The sequence below is a fragment of the Panthera tigris genome, chromosome A2 (assembly GCF_018350195.1).
Source record: "Panthera tigris isolate Pti1 chromosome A2, P.tigris_Pti1_mat1.1, whole genome shotgun sequence".
NCBI classification, from domain to species: domain Eukaryota; kingdom Metazoa; phylum Chordata; class Mammalia; order Carnivora; family Felidae; genus Panthera; species Panthera tigris.
The window spans coordinates 55,590,945-55,611,659 of NC_056661.1; the positions used below are offsets into that span (position 1 = coordinate 55,590,945).

General features: G+C 56.3%; 1 protein-coding gene across 5 annotated transcripts in view; it reads right to left on the reverse strand.

Moving 5' to 3' along the window:
• Window positions 1-14,456: 14,456 nt before the first annotated feature.
• Window positions 14,457-20,715, reverse strand: part of FBLN2 (fibulin 2) — an 89,105-nt gene continuing 82,846 nt past the window's right edge. For all 5 annotated transcript variants that reach the window (XM_042979602.1, XM_042979598.1, XM_042979600.1 and 2 more), the window contains 2 exons: window positions 17,908-18,031; window positions 14,457-15,286 (listed from right to left, as the gene is read on the reverse strand). In XM_042979602.1, coding sequence (XP_042835536.1) covers window positions 14,929-15,286; window positions 17,908-18,031 — 482 coding nt within the window. In that variant the 3' untranslated portion in view covers window positions 14,457-14,928. The remainder of the gene's footprint in view (window positions 15,287-17,907; window positions 18,032-20,715) is intronic.

Below are 20,715 nucleotides of genomic sequence, written 5' to 3' on the forward strand. Positions count from 1 at the left end.
TGACTGCCGCTGTCACCACCACTCCGCCCTGCTCCTCCCTTCAGCAGACAGTTGGACAAACTCAGATTACCACCTGAATAGCTGGAAAGGCCCCAGCCTTTTTCCCAAGCAGCTCATGGGGGTGGGAATGCACAAATATGTTTGTTTATTCACTCAGCAAACATTCATTAGTGCCTCCTTTATGCTGCACCTGGTGCTAAGTGCTGGCGACGCAGAAATGCCGTTTATCCGCATAAATCCCGAGATTTACGGGCTACCCTGCAAGGACGTGTGAAGGCAGCGGGGGCCGGAGCAAGGAGGTGCCAGCTCTCTGGGGGCAGTCCAGACGAGTAGGAGTTCACCAGGCACTCCCAGCACAGGAAACAGAATAGCGGAGGCATGGAGGTGCGAAGGTGCTTGGAGGGGGTTGGGAAGGGCTGGCAGCTGGGGTGGCTGGAGCGCAGGGAACAGATGGAGAGTGATGGGTGATGAGGCCGGAGAGGTCAGGGTCCACAACGCAGGACTGAGGAACTTGGACCCGATGCTGTGGCGAATGGGGAGTCATGGCAGGAGTTACACAGGGGAGACCGAAGCTGAGGGCCTCGTCTGCTGGGTCAGCCTCAGACATCTCCTGACATGGCAGGTGGAGACAGCTGAGGCTCAGAAAGACCAGGCATCCTTCCCCTCATCATCCATGGCTAGACAACCTGAGCAGCCCTGGGCAAAATACCGAACCTCTCTGGGCCTCGGCTTCCACATCTGTAAAATGGGAGTGGTCACAGAAAGGAGGATGAGTTTGGTGAGGTGAGGAGGCTTCACTTGTAGCCCACCTGCCTCTCTCAGCGGAGGCAGGGAGGCAGGGCAGGCCCGCCCCCCCAGACCACTCGCTAGCCCTGGGCACTCCCGGGCAAGGTCTCCTCCGGAGGCCAGAAAGACCGGGCTAAACAAGCGGCTATAGGTCAGGCGGCTGCCAGAACCCAGGCACCAGAGATCAGCATCCCCCCCCACACGCTCCCACCCCTGCCACCGGAACAGTGGCGGACCCTCCCCCCCGCCACACCGGATGCTCCCTGCCGAGTTTCCACTCGGCCACAGAAACACAAGCACAGACACCTCCACTGACACAGATGCCACTGCAGGCCCCGGATAGAGGGTAGCCCTTGAGCTGGTGTGCTTGTGAGAGTTCCTTTACAACTGCCGTCCCTGCCTAACTGTTAGAGGTGCCTCTTTCTCAAGTGTACAGACCTAGGGGCTAAATTATATGCACAGCTGCCTCATACTGGACGGACACTCACTGCTGTAGCCTTTCTTCTTAAGAGGGCTTCTCAGCTAAGTAGGTGTGTACATATGCAAATTTGTTTTGTGTGCAAATTTGTTTTATGTGCAAATTTGTGTCCTTGTGTGTGCAAATACGCATGTTTGTGTGTGCACGTGTTGTGTTTGTGTGTATACGTGCACACGTTTGTGTATACGTGTGTATGCCCATGTGTTTCTGTGTGTGCATGCACGTTTGTTTGTGTGCCAGAAACGTCTTTGGCCGTATGGGGGCATCCGTAAGCTTTTAAATGCCAATTAGACTGAAATTACGGTTATCAAAATACTACAAGGAAATCCACAATACGGCGTTATGCGGGCTCCCTTCTTAACACAGTGACTAGCACGGTCTGGCAGCAGGTCTGACACCCACGATAATTTCAAAGTACTGATGAGCTTCGATGATATTTTGAGACAATCCAAGAGGCGGTGTGAACACAGCTAATGCTGCTGTGGGTTTGCTGCCTGTGTGAATAAGGAAAGGAAACTCTACAACTCCATTAGGTTAGTAACGAACAAAAGATGTCGGTCTTGCGCATCCCTAGGCACAGATCCCCTCATTTCTGCCCTGGGACGCAGAGCCTCTAGCCCTGCCCAAGCTCCCCCTCCCCCTCAGGGACTCTCCCCGTCCGCGCCTGCGCGGCCGCCTGCAGTCCCGCTCAGCAACGCCAGGTGTCGCCGCATACACGCTCAGCGGGCGGCAGCCTCCGCAAGCCCAGACCTCGCTTCAACCTGGGGGGGATCTGTGAGGCTGGAGGGAAGGGCACCCAAGAGTCCACCGGCCCGCCTCTGGGGAGTTACCGCTGCGTCTCCACTCCGCGCCTGAGAACTTCCGATGCTTCCCCAAACCTCTCACTTCGGTGCCAGCGGGTTCCCCTCCCTGGAATGCCCGCCCTGCTTCTCCACCCGGGAAACTGGGCAAAACCCACTGGAGGCAGCACGTCCTCCAGGAAGCCTTCTCTGATGCCAGTGTAATAGCCCCTCTAAGAGTCCACAGCCCCCTGCGGCTTCCTTCTCATCGCAGTGACTGTGCAAATGGTCGTACCTGTTTCTATGTCTAACTCCCCAGCAGACTGTGAGCTTCTGGAGTCTGGGTGGGGCAATACAATGAGGTTTTTCTTTTGTTGTGTTTCTAAGAGACCGTTTTTCAGGGTGGTTGTAGGCTCGCGGCAACACTGTGTGTAAAGTGCAGAGCTCCCATGTACCCCTTTCCCTACACATGCACAGTCTCCCCTACCATCAACACCCATCCATGAATCTACGTCAACACATCATCATCTCCCAAGTCCACAGTAGACAGGACCACTCTGTGGTGTACATGCTTTGAAGACATACGATGATATGTGTCACCATTAAAAGTATCATACAGAGTAGTTCCACTGCCCTAAAAACTGTCCGGGCTCCCCTCCTAGGCATCCCTCCCTCACTCCTAATACCTGGTGACCGCTGATCTTTTTACTGTTTCCCTAGTGTTGCCTTTTCCAGAATGTCATATTGTTGGAATCATACACTACGTGGCCTTTTCAGACTGGCTCCTTTCACTTAAATATGTATCTTAGGTTCCTCCGTGTCTTTTGTGGCTGGATTGCTCATTTCCTTTTAGCACTAAATAATTCCATTGTCTGGATGGACCACTGTTTATGTACCCATTCACCTACTGAGGGACAGCCTGGCTGCCTCCACGTTGGGGCAAAATTATGAATAAAGCACAACATCCATGTGCAGGTTTCTGTGTGGACATAAGTTTTCAACTCCTTTGGGTAAATACCAAGGAGGGTGAATGCTGAATTACACGGTTAAGAGTATGCTTGGTATGGTTAAGAAATTGCCAAGCTGTCGTCCAAAGTGGCTGCACCACTTTGCAATCCTTCCGACAACGAATGGGAGTTTTCACTGTTGCGCATCCTCACCAGCATTTGGTATTGTCGATGTTCTAGATTTCAGCCATTCTACTACATGTGTAGCGCTATCTCATTTTAATTCACACTTCCCTAATAACATGTGATGTTGAGCATCTTTTCTCATACTTGTTTGCCATCTGTAGATCTTTTTTGGTGAGGTGTCTGTTCAGGTCTTTTGCCCGTTTTTAAATCAGTTTATTCATTTTCTTACTGTTGAGTTTTAAGAGCCCTTTGTATTTTCTGGATAACAGTCCTTTATCAGTGATATCTTTAGCAAATATAATCTCCCGGTCTGTCACTTGTCTTCTCGTTCTCCTGAGCCCTGAGCTTTTGCAGTCAGAAATGCCTGGGCCTGAATCTATGCAACCTTAGGCAAGTCACATGCTCTAAGCCTCAGTTTCCACTTCTGTAAAATAGGAACAGAAGCCCTCCCTTCTGGTTGTAGAGGGGTAGAGTGAAATCTTAGCAATGCAGAGCTTCTAAGCACAGAGGCTGAAACCTGGCAGGGGTTGCCGGGTAGATGCTGGTGGAACCGAGGCATGTCCGTTCTCTGGGTGGTGCACTTTGCCCACAGTTCCACCATTACGGCGCACTTTGCCCACAGTTCCACCATTACGGCAACTGGCCGTCAATAGTGGCCCCGTCCACGGCAGTCCAGGCCCGGCCAGGTCAATAAGTCCATTTGCCAGGAAAATTCTTATGGGTGGGAATTCTTGGTCCCACAGGTGAGGCAAAAGGGCAGACCCCAGGGCGACCACAGCCTTGGGGCGAGGGACACACCTGCTGTTCAAAGGGAGGGTTGACCACTCTGCCGAAGTCAGGGCGCCATCCAGGCCATGTCCCCTTGAGGACCATTCCTCACTCAGCATCCAAAGCTCTTCCCATCTGGCCTCCCCCAGACCTCGAGCCACTACTCCTGGCATGCCCTTCCCCCCAGCCACATTGGGCCATGGGCAGAGCCTCTAGTGTGTCCCATGTGGTATCATGGTCCTCCTTACCATCAAAAACACCTTTCCCTCATGCCCACTGGTCCCCATCCATCCCTCTCCATTGGAGGTAGAGCGTGGGCTGAGGCTGAAGCCACCAGGGGGCGCCATTGCTCCACAGATATGCCAGAACTCAGCTGAAAACTTTGGAAGGAGCCGCCTTTATCCCACTGGCTGCACAGCAGCAGGGAGGTGAGGACAAGGGACCTAACAAAACCATGGGATCTGGCAAGACAGAACTTCAAGGCTCCATCCTGTGTCCTGACGCTCCAGGCCCACCTTGCATGCCTCCTGTGACGGGGCACTTAGTACCTCTAGCCAGGCTGCCTGGCCATCACAGGCTGGCTCTTGTGAGAAAAGCGGACTTTGATCTTTACGGACACCATGAGGTTTTAAGGGACCACAGGGGCTGCCTCATCAAGATATTTTAAGAGAACAGCTTTACCCTGGGAAACTATAAGCTGATGTGAAATACTGGCTCAACCAAGCAATGGAGCACATGGGTCCAGGCTCACCAGACGGGGCCCTGGTTTGTGGTGTGGCTCAGGGACTCGGATAAAGCAGGCCTTGGATGCCCGGTGGGGTGCTCAGACACCCCCACCCCCACAGGGGCCACGGCACTGCTCACCCTGTAGCTTGGCCTGTGTCGGACAGTGAGGTCATCCATGGGGACAGAGGCTGACGTGCTGCCTTTCCGGAAGGCAGCGTGACAAAATGTGGCCAAAATAGGGGTGCAGGCGTCCCGTGACCTGCAGTTCACTCCTGGTTTCCTGTCCTGAGAAGTCCCGAAAGAGGCCCAGAGGCATGAGGACATGGACGTTCACGGTGGCAGAGTCTGGGGCGTCGGTACCCAGGGGCAGCCTGGGTGTTGTCACAGGGTAAACTGTGGGGTGTAGGGGGTGCCCCCGGAGGGCTCTGCAGCAACAGGCCAGACGCACGCAGCAACAACAGTAACAGTTTAAAGCGGGACGAGTGCAAAGCGATTAAGCAACTGAAGCCCATCTGTAACACGAGACCGTCAAAGAATTAAAAATATGCACACAAAAGAAGGCAGCAGGGGAAGAGGGAAAAGGTAACTTTACGTGGGCGAGACCGACAGACACGACCTCAGCCAGGTGGCCAAGGTCAACACCAACAGTGATGTGTCATGTTAACAGCACGCACCCTTGATATGCTGTGACATCCGGAGTCTTCCTCCCCCCAAACCACAGTCCCTGTGGAATCGTAAGGAAAACAGCAGACGAGTTCCGGGGGGCGGCGTCTTACAATGGACCCGATCAGCACTCCTCCAATGTCAACGTCATCTCAGACAAGGAAAGTCTGACAAGCCATCAGGGCCAAGAGGAGCCATGACTAATGGTAATGTGGTACCCTAGGTGGCGTCCGGGGACAAAGAAGGGCACTGATTAACAACCCAGGACATCTGAATGAGAGGCAGACCAGTTCATAAAAGCGTATCAGTGTTGGCTCACTCATTATGACGAATGTGTGGAATAGCGTAAGACGCTAACAATAAAGAAAACTGGGCGGGGAGGTGTGCGGGAACTGTCTGCACTGTCTTTGCACTTTTTCTGTAAATCTAAAACTACTCTAAAATAAAGGGTTTGGGGCGCCTGGGTGGCTCAGTCGGTTGAGCATCTGACCTCGGCTCAGGTCGTGATCTGGCATTCGTGGGTTAGAGCCCCGGGTCTGGCTCCGGGCTGACAGCTCAGAGCCTGGAGCCTGCTTTGGGTTCTGTGTCTCCCTCTCTCTCTGCCCCTCCCCGCCGGGAAGGGCAGGATGGGGATGCAGACCCAGACCCCAGGGACACGCGTGTGGGCGAGTGCCAGCCCTCCCTCCAAGGTCTGAAAATCAGTGCAACAGAAAGGCCAGTGGCCCCGGCGCTCCCCGCACGGCTCTCTGTGCACAGACACACCGGCCATCCCTCGTGGGTCCCAGGAGGGAGGTAAGTATTGTGACGGCACATCAGCACAGACACCCCTCCCAACCCCACCGTACGGGTGCCTCTGTCTCTAGTTGGCTCTGCCCAGAGAGGGCAGGCAGGTTGAGCACAGCTGGGCCCCAGAGGCACCAGGAAGCCTCAGAAGGGAGGTCAGGGGGCAGGCGGGGGGCCTGCTGGAAGGTGTGTGTGTGTGTGTGTGTGTGTGTGTGTGTGTGTTTGCAGGGTGGCTGGCCTCCACCTGACACACCTCCGTGAACTGCCTATGCCCAGGGTATGGGGGGGCAAAGTGCATGCAGAGGAGCAGAAAACGAAAACAGGAGCTTGAATGTCACCAGTTTTGGCTAAGATAGTTCCAGCAGGCTTGTCTAGTGTGGTGAGTGAGTCACTGGCTTGTCCCGGAGGTAAGGAAGACAGGGGCCTGGGCTTGAGATAAGGCTGGAGTGATAAAACCAGGTCCAGAGGCCTTAACCCACCAAGGTGCTTACCTCCCCAGAGGGATCGACCCCTCTAAGGACCTGCCTTCAGCCCTGTAATCCATTCTCGAGACTGCAGCCAGGGGGATGTTTGTACAACACAAATCTGGCCCTGTCCCCGCCCACAGGGGCTCCACAGAGCCCCATGCCACCTGGATGAGATCAGAGCCCTAGCTGAGGCCTCCCTGTCCAGCCTTCGGTCACTCCCCGCACTCCTCACCCAGTCTCCAGGTGTGTCAGCCTTTGTGCCCATCTCGGGAGTTTGCATGTGCTGTTCCCCTCACCTGGCACACCCTTCCCCACTTTTTACAGCATCCCGTTGGATTTTCCTGTTGCATTTGACAGACGACTCAACCAAACTAGTTTATGCAGACAAGAAAGTAATGACAGGAAAATTTAAAGGCCATTGGGACCGCAGGGCTCGTGGGGCTCGGGGCTCAGGTGCTGCCATGGGGACTGTTGGTGGCCTTTAGCAGGGCTGGCTCCTGCCTCAGCATTCACCTGCAGCAACATGGGGGCAGCAGCTCCAGGCCTGATGGCCCCTCAGGTTCAAGGTCAGCCCCGTATTCCCAGGAAAGGTCTCACGGCTCCTCCCTGCCTCTCGGACTGCATCAGGGGCCCACCCTGGAACCAATCACCGTAGCAGGAACACAGGTGCTAACCGGTCGAGGCCGAGCACAGATGGACTCCAAGTTCGGGCAGGAAGTCCCAAACAGAAAGTGAGGCGCTGGGCTCAGAGCCGGGGGCTGGCAAACGCAGATGCCCTGAAAAGCCCACCCCTTTGGCCTCCCAGCTTTATACACACTTTCCTCCCTCTGCAAACTCCCAAACATGCTCACACATCAATCGAAAGCATCAAAGCCAAGCATCACTGAGCCCAAGCCTCGGCTCTTTGGCGGCCGTGAAATGTGGGTATAACTCTTCATGCTGTAAGTCACTCTCCATACCTAATGTCCACGGTAGAAAGAGGCAGAGAACAGCCACAATAATCCCCATCACATTCGTACCCTTGGGTGCTTTCTGATGAGATCAACTTCAGGTTCAGCTTGTCTCTTGCTGTGGGATCGCAAGGACAACAGAAAGAGGTGCCCGCTGCTGTCCGAACTCCTTATTTTTCCTTCTAAGACCTTGGACGATATGGCAGGCGGACCGTCCAGCGCCTTCACCACCACCAGACGGCAAGAAGTACCATCTCTGGGCTACGGCAGGGGCACCCCCACCTCTCCCCATCACTCAGCCAGCTCCACATTCGGGGCTTCCCCTTTCTAACACCACACTCCCGGCCCCGGTTTCTGCACAGGCCGTTAAGTGGTGAGTGAGAGAAACCCCAACCTAAACCAGTTTATGCAGAAAGGGATTCACAGACTCACATAACCCAAAAACCCCAGCATAAGCCTAGTGCCTCTCTCCCCTGGTCCCTTGAACCTTTTGGCTAGGATCGGTTTGCGACAGAGATGACATCACAGAGTAACTATCGCCTCTTCAGCAGCATCCATCCGTGTGTGTGCACGAATTCAGCTCTAAAATCAATGCCTAGACAGGATTAAACATGCCAGGACTTCGTTAGGGGAAGTGCCTGAGATAGAGAATGGGGAGAGGTCTGGGCAAGAACCCGGGGGCAGGAGAGGGAGAGGGAAGTGCCGAGTGGAAGCATCCCTGACGCCATCAGTCTGAGGAAGCTGAGCAGCACTGTTGGGGACCCTCTGTCCCGTCGGCCATCCATCAGAGGACATCAGGAAGGCGCCTGCCTCAGTATCCCTGCAAAGCCCAGCCCCTACTGGGAGCATCCTTTGGGAAGTGTGTGTTCTTGTAACATGGCAACGGCTTGCAAAGCTTGGCAGCTCCGGGTAGGGGTGGGGCGTCTGGGTGGCTCTGTCCGTTGAGCATCCGACTTCGGCTCAGGTCACGATCTCGCGGTTCGTGGGTTCGAGCCCTGCATCGGGCTCTGCGCTGACGGCTTGGAGCCTGGAGCCTGCTTCGGATTCTGTGTCTCCCTCTCTCTCTGCCCCTCCCCCACTTGTGTTCACTCTCTCTCTCTCAAAAATAATTAAAAACTACATTTTTTAAAAAGCTTGGCAGCTGGGGTCTTGGGTCACTTACACACCCATACTTGGAGGTCTGCAAGGCGTATCCTCGTGGCGCCCTCCCTCTCCACACAGAGGGTCTGGTAAACCCATCTGTGTGGCAGGAAAACTCAGAAAAGGGAGGTAAAGAGGGTGACCACAGCTCCTGTCACTGGGGCTGGCCCACAGGTGACCGCCGATACTCGTCCCCTCCTCCCTCTGCCATCAGAAAGTCCCCTCACACCTTTTTCAGGAGTTGGGGGCTCAGCTGGTGGTTTGACCCAAACCACAGCCCGAGATAGCTTTTGCTATTTCGCACCTTGACCGTCATGCCTGTCACTGTCTGGGGTTGCTGCGTGCGTCTGTTCACAGGCGCAGGGGCGCAAGGGCTCCTGAGGCGGTCGGGGCTCCTCACATACCCTCCCCGCCCCGCTGTGTCAAAGCGGCCCTGCCCCCTCTGCTAACCAGGGTCAACAACACCATCAGGGTGGAGGCCCCACTCATCACCTACTCGTCCTGGGCAAATGAGGAGACCAACGCACCTGGACAGCGGCTGTCACGGGTAGGCCAATGGGACCTTTGCCGTTCCCCCTGGGAAAAGTGTGCTCCCCTTTAGGGACCAGGACCTCCAACCCTGGGGGCCCCGAGTCGCAAGGACAGGAAGACAAAACCACTCAGTGGCAGGCAAGGCCTCTTCTGCTGCCTCGGATCCCAGACGGCTTACCCTTCCTTGGGGACACAGCATCATAGGGGGCCTCGGATTTAATGGGGTGCCCCCGCCCCCGTCGTGTTAGCCTGCTTCCCTCCAGCTGGCACTCTGCTTGCACCTTCAGAAAGCCGTTTCCACACTCTGTGAGGCTGGCGGCCTCCGGGTCATGCAGTATGCACATGACCCGTGGGTCCCCTGGTCATGGGCCGGTGTCTCAGCTCTTCCCCTGCACCATGTCCCAGAGGGCCACATACTCTGTAAGCCTCCAGACGATGCTTCTTGCTGAGTAGCCATCTATCCCAGAATGGAGGGGGGACGACAGAGTCACCTCACTACCAAGTGGTCCGTCGGTCTCCTCGCGGAAGAGAGACGAACGGGGGCTCCGCGTTCACGCTTGCTGCACTCAGAGGCACATGACCTCAAAATTCGTGTGCTCATGTGGGGTGGCCAGTCGTGAAGACCGGCTAACGCCGCCCGGATGAACCATTTTGTTCTCCTGGCCGGCCGTCATCCTTCCCCGGCGGACGCGCACTCGTCGGCATTAACGTGTCACGCAGAAATCCTCACGCTTGTGCCCGCTCCCACCTCTCTACCCACAGGCCTCCACCCAGAACCCCTGTCTCCAGTCATCCCGCCCTTTCGTGTCTAGACCTCTGGCCAGATGGCCCGTCAACGGCCACCACCCACACTGCCTCACCTCAGGTCACTTCTCCTTCCACACAAAGTGGCTGGCTGGGACGCTGCCCACAGCACCACCCACTGGGAAGATGCTCCCTGTCCGCTGTCTTCCCAGGTCACTTCTGGATGCGGCTGTTAGGCAGGTGCATCCGTTTCCAATTCGCACCTGTACTGAGCTGACCGTTCCTTTAACCAAGCTCTGGCATTTTCTTCCTCTTCCAGCTGGTTGTAGAGAAACTTCCACAAGGCAAAGGGGAGAGGCTTGGAACATGGGTGACATGGGGGTCTGAACCGCCTGCTCGTGGAGCCCGCTCACGCCTCTGGTCCTGCTCAGGCTTACCCGTGGATATGTTTCCACCTGACGGCGGACTGTGATGGGCTCATCCAACTTTACGACTTGGTGGGTCTGACAGACCCAGCATAGAGTGAGTGGCTCCAGACGCATAGCCACGTGGTGCCTGTGGTCGATTGTGTGGCCTCCACTAGGGCCCAGATGAACACACATCTGGCCCAAGTGGGAAGGCCGCCTGCATGTCTATCTGGACCCGCTGCAGCCCCGCCCAAAGCTGGCAGCTTCTGCCACAGCTCGGAATCAGCCATCAGTTTAGTCCAGGCCGCGAAGAGACACTCTGGCAGTGAGTATGCCCTATCCCCCGGGTTCCTTGCCCAGGTGTCCCACAAAAGTGCCCCGAGCTCAGTGAAGTCCTGCTTATCCAGCCTCTCATTCTGGCTCTGCTGGTCAAGCACCCTCAAAATCCATCTCAGGATGGCTCTTCTCAGCACCTGCTGGAGTTTTTACAATTCCTGGGTGTGCAGTCTCTTTCCTTCTTTATCAAGTCCAGCACATCTCCTGCCAGGTTATGCTGGGATTTAACCCGAGTTATTGGCCCGGCAGCCAGGAGAGGTGATGGTGGCTCCCGAGGGGGCACGGGCTGCCTCGCAGGGTAGTGGCAAGCCCCCCCCGCCGCATCTCCAGAGGGTCAAACGCCCAGATGTTTCCCTCCATTTTCAAGGCCTCGGGTTTCTCACCCTGGGGCCCGTGGGTTCCCATGACTGATCTTGGCTGAGCAGCAAATGTCCCTGGAGCTCCGTGACTCCCACAATCAACCAGGTCTGCAGCCTGCCACTCAGGGGTGTCTGTCCTTCCCCTGCACCAGGCAGGTGCCTCTTCGTAAGCTGCCTTTGAAGGGCTCTGCCTCACCGTCAGCCATTACCTGTTAACAGCCCCAGATTTCTCCTTGTCCCTCTGCAGGCCAATACAATCCAGCAGTAACCGGCCAGTTCTGCTGTCTCTATGAGCATGGCTCCCTCATGTTTTTCAAATGCGTGCATCATCGCACCTGCTGCAGCATCCCCTCCGCTGGGACCACACGCTCCGGGTGACGTCATTAGCAATGGTGCTGCCACCTTGTGCCGGGGACTTTGCACGCCCCAACCACCCATCAGCCCCAATACAAACTCCGGACTCCAAAGGTTCCTGTGAGCGTCCCTGTTGGGTGATGGTCTGTGGGGATTATCACACATTGAGCCCAGGAGGAGGTAATGCCGTCCGGGAGGCCACAGTGACAGTGTAACCAGAAACCCCATACTCCAAGGCTCCTGGATTCTGCCTTGTGCGTCTCTTCCATTGGCTCACTTTGATTTGTATCCTTTTGCTGCATTAAAGCTGTGAAGATAAGCAAGACACTTTCTTGAGTTCTCTGAGTCATTCCAGAGAGTTACCGAAACTGAGGGTGGTCACAGGACCTCTGAGTTTGCAGCCGGCTGATCTGAAGTGTGCCCGCAGCAGAGACCAGCACGGTGGCCGAACCCGCTGTCCCTTCCAAAGGTGGAAGAAGTGGCATACACACGGAGAGAAAGGGCGTTGTAGCTGAGGGGGAAGAAAGGAATGGGTTATGCGGTGAGGGAACCCTAGCATTCCACTTATCCAGCGTTACGTTAATATCTCAGGAGAGGCTTGGAGGGAGTGGTATGGTCTCTTAGCTCGATTATACCCGATGGGCAAAGCCAAGCCCTCTCCTGCCTCTGGAACCTGCCAAGGTGGAACAGAAGCTGCCAACCCGAGTGGGCCAACCTGGGAGACGTTTAGTCCTGCAACACACAATGGGCTGGGCAAGGTGTCAGTGACAGCGTGGGACCCAGCCTTACCAGCCGGGCCTCACCCACCCGCTGGACATGCTGTAGCACCCGCACCGTGGGTGGGTTTCCACGTGGCATCGACGGCCCTGCGGGTGGCAACGCTGAGTTACAGCCTCCTCGGGATGGAGGAAAACAGCCGGGCTGAGCAACAGCTGAATCTGGCTAACCGCTAGCTCATTTCTGTGCTTCACAGCTCTGCACAAGCGTATCTTGAGGTACAAACGGCGGCAGATCAGGGGGTGAGAGAAGTAAGTCTACACGCAGATGCCCAAACATGACTGCTCCGGGGGCTAGAATTCGGCTTACCTAAGGGCAGAGCCCTCAGTGCCTGGGAAGTGAGCTCTAGGCCCCTGGAATGTCCTGACAGGACTGGCTTGGCCTGGGGACGTGGGGCACTGGACAGTCTAACAATGTGACTCATAATGGGAGCTTTGGGGCAGGCCAGATGGCTCTGACCTCCAGGAAGGACTGGACACCAAAGGTCAGCCGTGCTGTCAGTATGACCAAGCTCCAAAAAAGTGCTGGACACCAACGGCTTCCTGGTTGGGAACACCCTGTGTGCAAACTGTCACCCATCACACCAGGAGAGGCACCCCTCCTGGGGATACGGACCCCTCCTACCCTATGCATCATTCCCCTTGGATGATTCTACCTCGTTCCCCTTTTTTGTAACAAGGCTATCATCCTGGACTTGGCACTTCCCTGAGTTGTTCAGATGAATTAACGAACCTGAGGGTGGTCACGGGAACCCCCAAGTCTGTGTCCAGCATCCTAAGCGAGAGCAGTCTTGTAGAGACAGTCCCTCCAACTACGGCTTGCTCCTCGCACTTGCTCCTTCAACTCCTCGCAGACGTGGAATTCTAGAATCGCTGAACCTTAAAACCTCTAAAGTCAGAAGGAAATCTTGCTCTCCGAGACCCTCCGGGGGAGCCAGGCACCAAGTCAGATCCTGTGGGCGGGTCGCACAGCAGCCCCACGAGGGAAAAAGTGCGGCACTCCCGTCCACTGATGACGCAACTGCAGCCCAGAGGGGTGATGTCACTTCGAGGGTGCACAGGGAGTCTCCCTTGAGCTGGGGGAAGAAGACATAACCGTGTAGGACAGGGCCAGCAGCCACCAGCCAGATGCTGCCCTAGCCCCTGTGGTGTCCCTAACCTGCCTGTTGAGTGGGGGCCTGGCACCTGCTGGTCCCCACCTGCTAAGTGACTATGCCTGACACGGCCACTAGCCCTGGTTTCCCTTGAGGACGGAGCCAGTGAGGGGGGCAGGGAGGGGAGGAAAGGCTATGAGACAATGAGGCCTCCCCGGCAGGCTTACAGCAACAAGCTTTGAGGCCGGCTCATGCCACTGTTGAAAACGTTTAAATAATCACCGCATCCTACATTGGAAGATTTTACATCAAAATGTGGTCTGGGAGCTTGTCTTGAAGAATGAGGACATCTGGCCGTGTGGTGGGGGTTCCCAGGTGGCAGCATGGCTGGAGCCGTGTGGCACACGCGTTCGCACACACACACACAGACATGTGCACTGCTGTTCCGTGGCACAAGCCTTCCTTCCACTGCCAGGCACAGAGCACTGTGATTCTGTCTCTGCTGTTTCAATGCCGGCTGCCACCCACCTGCCACCCACCACATCTCGTTCAAGGCCCCTGGAGTCACACACTGCCTCCATCTGAAATCCGCTGGCTTAGAGAAAGAGCCAAGGGGGGCAGCAAAGGTGCATGTGGGGGACTCAGACCTGGGCCCAAACGCCCGGGTGGCCTTGGGCCTGTCTCTTCCCTTCTCAGCCCTCCTCCTCTGCCCCAGCCTCAAGGCCCCAGAAACCTACATGGGAGAAAAAAGATGAATTCTCATCTTGGGGTTCCTGTCCACATCCTCTGTCTGACCTGATGCTTTCAGGCCCCCGTGACCAGGACCAGTCCTGGAGTCTCTAGACGATATCCCGAGTGACAAACCAGCAGAGGTCCACATTTGGGGAAGGAGGAGGAAGAAAAGGAAGAGTAGAAAAATAAGAAGGATCCCAAAGCTGGCGTGCATTTATACTGCGATCCCTTCACCCCTAAGGGAGCTCCTGGTTTGGGGCAAACCCCCTGAGCGAGGCCTCAAGGAAGGTCCTGATCAACAGACGCATGGGTCAGGCTGGGAAACCCTGAAACACGCAGATACGGTCGTCAAACGCAAACACTTTACAAAATAAGTAAACGTTTTTCTTTTTTCAGTTTATAACCCTTTGTTACTATTTGAATATATTTTTTTGCAATGTGCACGTACTACAATTCAACAAAACACTTAACATGGTTTTTTTTTTTTTTTAAAGTAAAGAGCAAATCACAGTGGAATATGAAATGGAATATCAACTTTGGGGACAGGTCACCCAGCGAAGTCCAAACACCCCGTCGTGGCCGCTGTGTTTCCTCTTCAGTCACTGTTCGGCCTTTGGCCCTCTGACTCCACCCACAGAGCACCTACAGTGACCCTGAACTGCCCTCAAAGCTTCCTCCCTCGGGTTGGGGCACGGGAGAGGCCCAGGAATCCAGTAGGAATCGAGTCAGCAAAATTAAGTTAATTTACAGAGTTATAGTAAAAACACCACCGTCACCCGGCCCCACACATGCGGTGTTCAGCAACCACGGAAAGGTGTGCACCGGCAGGGGGCGCACGGGTTGGTGCAGGGACACAGCAGGAGGATCCTGGGGTTCCGTGGCCCCCGCGGGGCGCTCAGGCGGGCACAGGCGGGCAGGCGTCTCACAGGGCAAAGGTGGTAAAGAAGATGTGCATCTTGGCCAGGAAGGTGGTGACGGAGCCCTGACGCCAGAGCTTCATCTCCACGTCCAGGGCGAAGTCCCGGGGCTCACGCACCAAGCGCTGCAGGTAGACGACGCCCGTGAAAGCGTTGAGCGGGCGCGTGCCAAAGTAGCCCTCCTCGTTGCCCTTGGTGATGGTCAGGGAGATGGTGTCGCCCGCGAAGACGGGCACCGGGCTGATGCGGAAGATGTGTGCCGGCACGAGCAGGCCGGTCTGGAAGTTGAGCTGGTAGTACGTGATGCGTGCCGGCGAGTTCTGGCACTCCAGGAAGTCACGGCATGTGGTGCGCTCGCACTTCCTGTGGGATGCACGGGGGCTCGGTCAGCGGGCCCGGGGGCTCGTGTGCGTCCGCGCCTTCCCGCCCCTGACGTCCGACCGTCCGCGACACGGCGCAGGCCTCAGACGCAGGCTTGAGGGCCGGCCAGCCCCGGCGTACCGAGTCACCTTACCTCTCTGGGCCTCAGTTTCCTCATCTGTAAGACGGGCTACTAGCCCGTGGTCTCGCCAGCTGGCTGGGCTGAGTTAATAAACGCGCAGGGCTTCGCGATCAGCCTGGCACCGTGTGTTAGCAGCCCTCGGTCATGCGTGTGTCCCCCACTCGCCTTCTTCCTCCCTCCCTTCATTCTTACCCACCTTCGTCCGCCTTGTTTGCACTCGCATGCTTGCCATTTGCACAGATTCCCCAGGCACAGCGTTTTGATGGTTTTAATCATTTTCCAAATTCCTTTTCTTCTGTAACTGACTCTCCGTTGGAGCCATTTCCTCTCCTCACTCCGAACGGCCTGCCCTTTTCCAGGGGAAGCCTCTCTGCAGACCGGGGCCAACGGCCCGCGTGGGGCTCCACCTCACCCCCGCCTGAGGAAGCCTGGAGGCTCGGCCAAGCCACGAAACAGTGACAATGGGGGGTGAGCCTCCACCAAAGCCACCAGGGGCCTCAATTTCTGAGCACAGCACCCCTCTGTCCCTTCCTGACTCTCGGAGCCACTAAATCACTGTCTACAAGCTCACTGCTTCCAAAACGGACACTGCTCAGGTGCCAGGCCCCAGCAAGCAGCTGTACAGGATCCTTTGAGCAGAGGTCCCCAACCGGTGAAGCGCGACAGGCACCACGACAACCACCACGTCACCAGCCACAAGTGACTGAGGCTGCAACTCACCGCTGTCTTTCCTCATCTCATACGCGTGCCTGCCCCCAGGTGGCGCTGCTCTCATCCCCACGTTGCAGACGGGGCCACCAAGACCCACAGAAGGGAGGCTACCTGTCCAGGCCGCCCCAGCCACACTCTCCTAAATGTCCCAGCGCGCATGCACGTGGATGCTACGGTGTATATGGTGCTGAAAAACGGCAAACTGCCAGCAGGGCAGCCAGGAATCATGAACGCATCCATACTGCTCGTGGCGTGCCACACGCACAGACGTGAGACAGCTAAGAGGGAGAAACTTGTGCCAGGCTAAGAGGGAAGGTGGACACGCTCAGCAGCCATGAGATTTGGCTGCAAGGCGGGGGGGAGGGGCAAGAACTTTGGCCTTGCCCACTTGTTGTTGACCTACTTTTTTTAAATGTGTATTCATTTTTGAGAGAGCAAGCACAAACAGAGAAGGCGCGGGGGGGGGGGGGGGGCGGGGAGAGAGGATCTGAAGTGGACTCTGAGCCTGTCAACATGGGGCTTGAACCCACAGACTGTGAGATCATGACCTGAGCCGAAGTTGGACACTCAACCAACTGAGCCACCCAGGCACCCCTGTTGTTAAGATAGTTTTAAAAGCGGACGTCACATTTGCAATTCTAAAAATGTACATCTGGAAAATACCTTACAAAGTAAAATAAAGTGGGAAACAACTGAATTTTAGGAAAAACAAAAGCACTGTATGAGAACGTATGTTTAGTAAAGAAAGGACAAGAAAGGGGAGCCTGGGTGGCTCAGGCGGTTAAGCATCCAACTTCAGCTCAGGTCATGATCTCGCAGTTCATGAGTTCGAGCCCCACGTCAGGCTCTGTACTGACAGCTCAGAGCCTGAAGCTGCTTCAGATCTATGTCTCCCTCACTCTCTGCCCCTTCCCTGCTCATACACACTCTCTCTCTCTCTCAAATATAAGTAAAACGTTAAAATTTAAAAAAAAAAAGGGGGGGGGGACAGGAAGTATGGCAAAATGCCAAGAAGTTATCAACAAGAAGTGTGGTCACTGGTCCATAAGATGGTCCCGGGTGTCCCGCCTCCTGATGGTCATGCCTTGCGTGGTCCCTCCTCAGGGTACCCCACCTCTCGCAGTGGCGAGCTGTGTGGCCAGCGGCAGAAGGGATGGTATGTCACTTCTAACATTAGATTAGGTTACAAAGGGCTGTCACCTGCTCTCCTGATGACCCGTGCCAAGGGAGGCCACATCACAAGCAGCCTCATGGAGAGGCCCACGCAGGGAGGAGCTGAGGCTGCTGCCCACAGCCACGTGAGCGAGCAGCAGGGTCCTGCAGCCCCAGTCAAGCCTTCAGATGATGCGGCTCCACGAGACTTTGAGCTGCAACCACCCAGCTAAGCTGCTGCCAGCTTCCTGACCCTAACAGCCATTTGTCTGTAAAGAGGCTGAGTGTTGGGATAATGCATTACACAATAGCAACTCGTGTGTGTGTGTGTGTGTGTGTGTGTGTGTGTGTGTGTGTGTGCGCGCGCATGCGCGCGCGCACGCACGCAGGAGCAGAGATTTTCCGTGAGTTTTCCGTGAGTTTTCTTCCCTTTGCTCTCCACACCCTGAGCAAGGTGCTTCTAACTTGTACCACGTGTGGTCAGTTAGACCACAGACCCAGTGGCCGGGGCCTGTGAGGAGCAGGAGGGGCGGAGGCAGGCACCACGGCCTCTCCCCCGGACAGCACGAGACGGGTGCGGGGGTCCCGGGCCTGGGGCCGGGGGAGGGGGGGCACTCACGTTTCGGAGACGCGGACGTAGTTCGGAGGGCACTCGAAGCGCAGGCAGCGGAAGCCGCCCCGGATGTTATAGCAGGTCTCGGCCTCAGAGCAGTTGTGGGTGCCCAGCGCACACTCGTCCAGGTCTGGGGGGTGGGGGAGAGGAGGGTGAAGAGTGGGGTCCCCCGGCCGGGGGCAGGAGTCCACACCACCCTGGCCCACGCTGCAGGCCCGGGTCTCAGGGCAGCTCGTCCCAACGGTAAGCACACAGCTCCCAGACCACCCTATGCCACACGTACCCGCCCAGGGGCCGAGGACCCTGCTCTAAAAACAATCATTTGTGTCTCCTGAGGGCTTCCCATACTCCCGGAATAAGAACCTAGTCCCTTCATGGACACCACAGGCCCCTCTGGCCCTTCTGCGTCAGAGCTTCTCTCCTTCTCCTTAGGCTGCAGCCCTATGGGACTAGTCTGGGCCGCTCCAACACCCTGACCCCTATCCCACCGCAGGGGCTTTGCATATGCCGTTCCCACTACTGGAACTTTCCCCACATCTTCCCATGGCTGGCTCCTTCTCATCTCTTGGGTCTCAGCTCAGGGCCACCCCCTGCAGGATACCCTCCCCGTCCACCCTATAGTGGTCCCCTCCCATTTCATTCTCCTTCTACTTCCTGTCCTGCTCTGAAACACACTACTTAGTATGTCCTGTGTCCAGCCTTCCCCTCCTCAGTGTGAGCTCCAGAAGGCCAGGGGTGTGTGTCCCTCTTGGTCCTGTGGTGTCCCCAGCATCCAGCAGGGTGCCTGGCACACAGCAGGTGCTCCACACACACGGCCAGATGGAAGTGAGGGACCCATCCCTTGTAAATACAGACTCAAAGATGCACGGCGACGAATGCCCTCCGCACACTGCACAGACGTGCTCACACTCCCTGCGTGCACACACACAAACAGGCAGATGGCTGAGCACACCCATATGCTCACGCATACCCACACAGATACACAGAATCACAGCCACAGGCATACGAGGAGGGCCCTTTCTGGATGCTGAAATACACACACGCACACACACACGCACACACGTATGGATACGTATCTGACAAACGCTCAGAGAAGCACCCATGGGTGTGTGTGTGCACGCATGTTGCACAGGCAACCTGTAAGTCAAGTAGGATAAAATAAATGGGTTCCAGAGACCCCGTCCGTGAAGACCAGCTGCTCAGCTCAGACAGCGTGGCCCCCGGGGGCCCCACAAGGGCTGCCCCTGGGGTGAGGGGAGCAGAGTTCCTGTCAGGAGCTTCCCTGGGAATCTTCTGGTTTCTTTCTCCAATCCTCCACACTGATCCAGTTTAGGGGTTTCTCCTCACTCAATCCTCATGCCAGGCCTGTGGGGTGAGGGTCGTGGGCCTCCCCAGACACAGGAGGGGCACAGCCTTGCTCAAGGTCGCACAGCAGTCAGCAGGCAGCTGGGGCTGGAAGCCAGGGGTCCAATTGCGATGCCACGTGGTGGCAGTTACAACGGCAGCCAAGCTGCATCCCGAGTCTGCCGCCTGGCGTCCATCCAATGCGTGAGGCCCTGCTGCACTCACTCACTTGTCCCCACAACCCCACGAGGCAAGAACGGTGTCACTTCCCACCCTCACGTGTGCTCAGGGTTCAGGGCTCGAACCCCCAACCCATCCCAGACTCCAGGCTGTGGGCCACCACCCCCTGTGGCGACAGATCAGCTGACATTCATTCACCTCTCCAAGCCTCCCTCCCTTTCCTCCTATGCAAACTGGGTCACGATCCCCATTTCCCAGGGTGGCGCAAAGGCGAGTGGGAGAAAACAGGGCAGGAGTCAGTGGGACCAGGATGGGCGCGGTTGTCGTCCTGATGGTTCATTAACTGAATCCACATGAAAGGAGGGCCTTCTGCTCTTCCCCCTTTGGCCCCAGCTATGCTTGGGCGGCCCACAATGGGAGCAGGAAGTCCTGACCCGAGCTTGGGCAGGGGTGTGGCGGGAAGCAGGAGGGAGCTGCTTCTTGCTGTCTGCCCACCCAGTGCTGATGGAGATGCCTAGAAGTGAGCAGGAGGAGTGCCAAGGGTCAGCACCACTGCAGCCTGGCCTCACCACGCTCACAGGAAGCTACCAAGGACTTCCCTGTGAGCCTGGGGTCGCCACCCCTCAGTGCTTCCAGGCCCCTCGTATCTGCGGGGCCCTTGACCCTGGAGCCTCTCTCGGAGAGGTCAGGCCAAAGGGAGAGCTGGACAAGGCCATATACCCAGGGGGTGTATGTACACACACACACACACACACACACACACACACACGTATCTATATTGGCATAACGAGACTGGAAAAAATGCATCTAAGTATCAGGAGTAGTTGCCTCTCCATTCAGGTGAATGGTTGAACGTTCAGTAAGCACCTACTGTGTGCCGGGCACTGCCCTACATGCCAATGAACGAGTCACAGCCCTTCCTTCACAGAGCACGTTTCTAAAACATGCTGCCAAGTCTCAATTCCTTCACATTTTTCTGTCCTTTTTTTTTTTTTTTTTTTTTGACCACTGAAGAGAGGCAGGATTTACTGTGACATATTAACCAGCAGGTTCTGTTCTCCGCTGGCTGTGCTCCCATCCTCCCGCTGGAGCCGTGAGACCTCGGTGGTTGGCCTGAGACACAACAGGACCAGGGAGCACAAAGAGGGTCACCCCTTAGATCTGAAGGTCAGCGTGCTATAGACGTGGACACTGGTGATTCAGGAAGTGGACATAACCAGGCAGAACCACCAACCCATGCTCTGTCCCTGTCCAGCCTGTGACAGCACGGAGACTTTTCCAGCAAGAGAA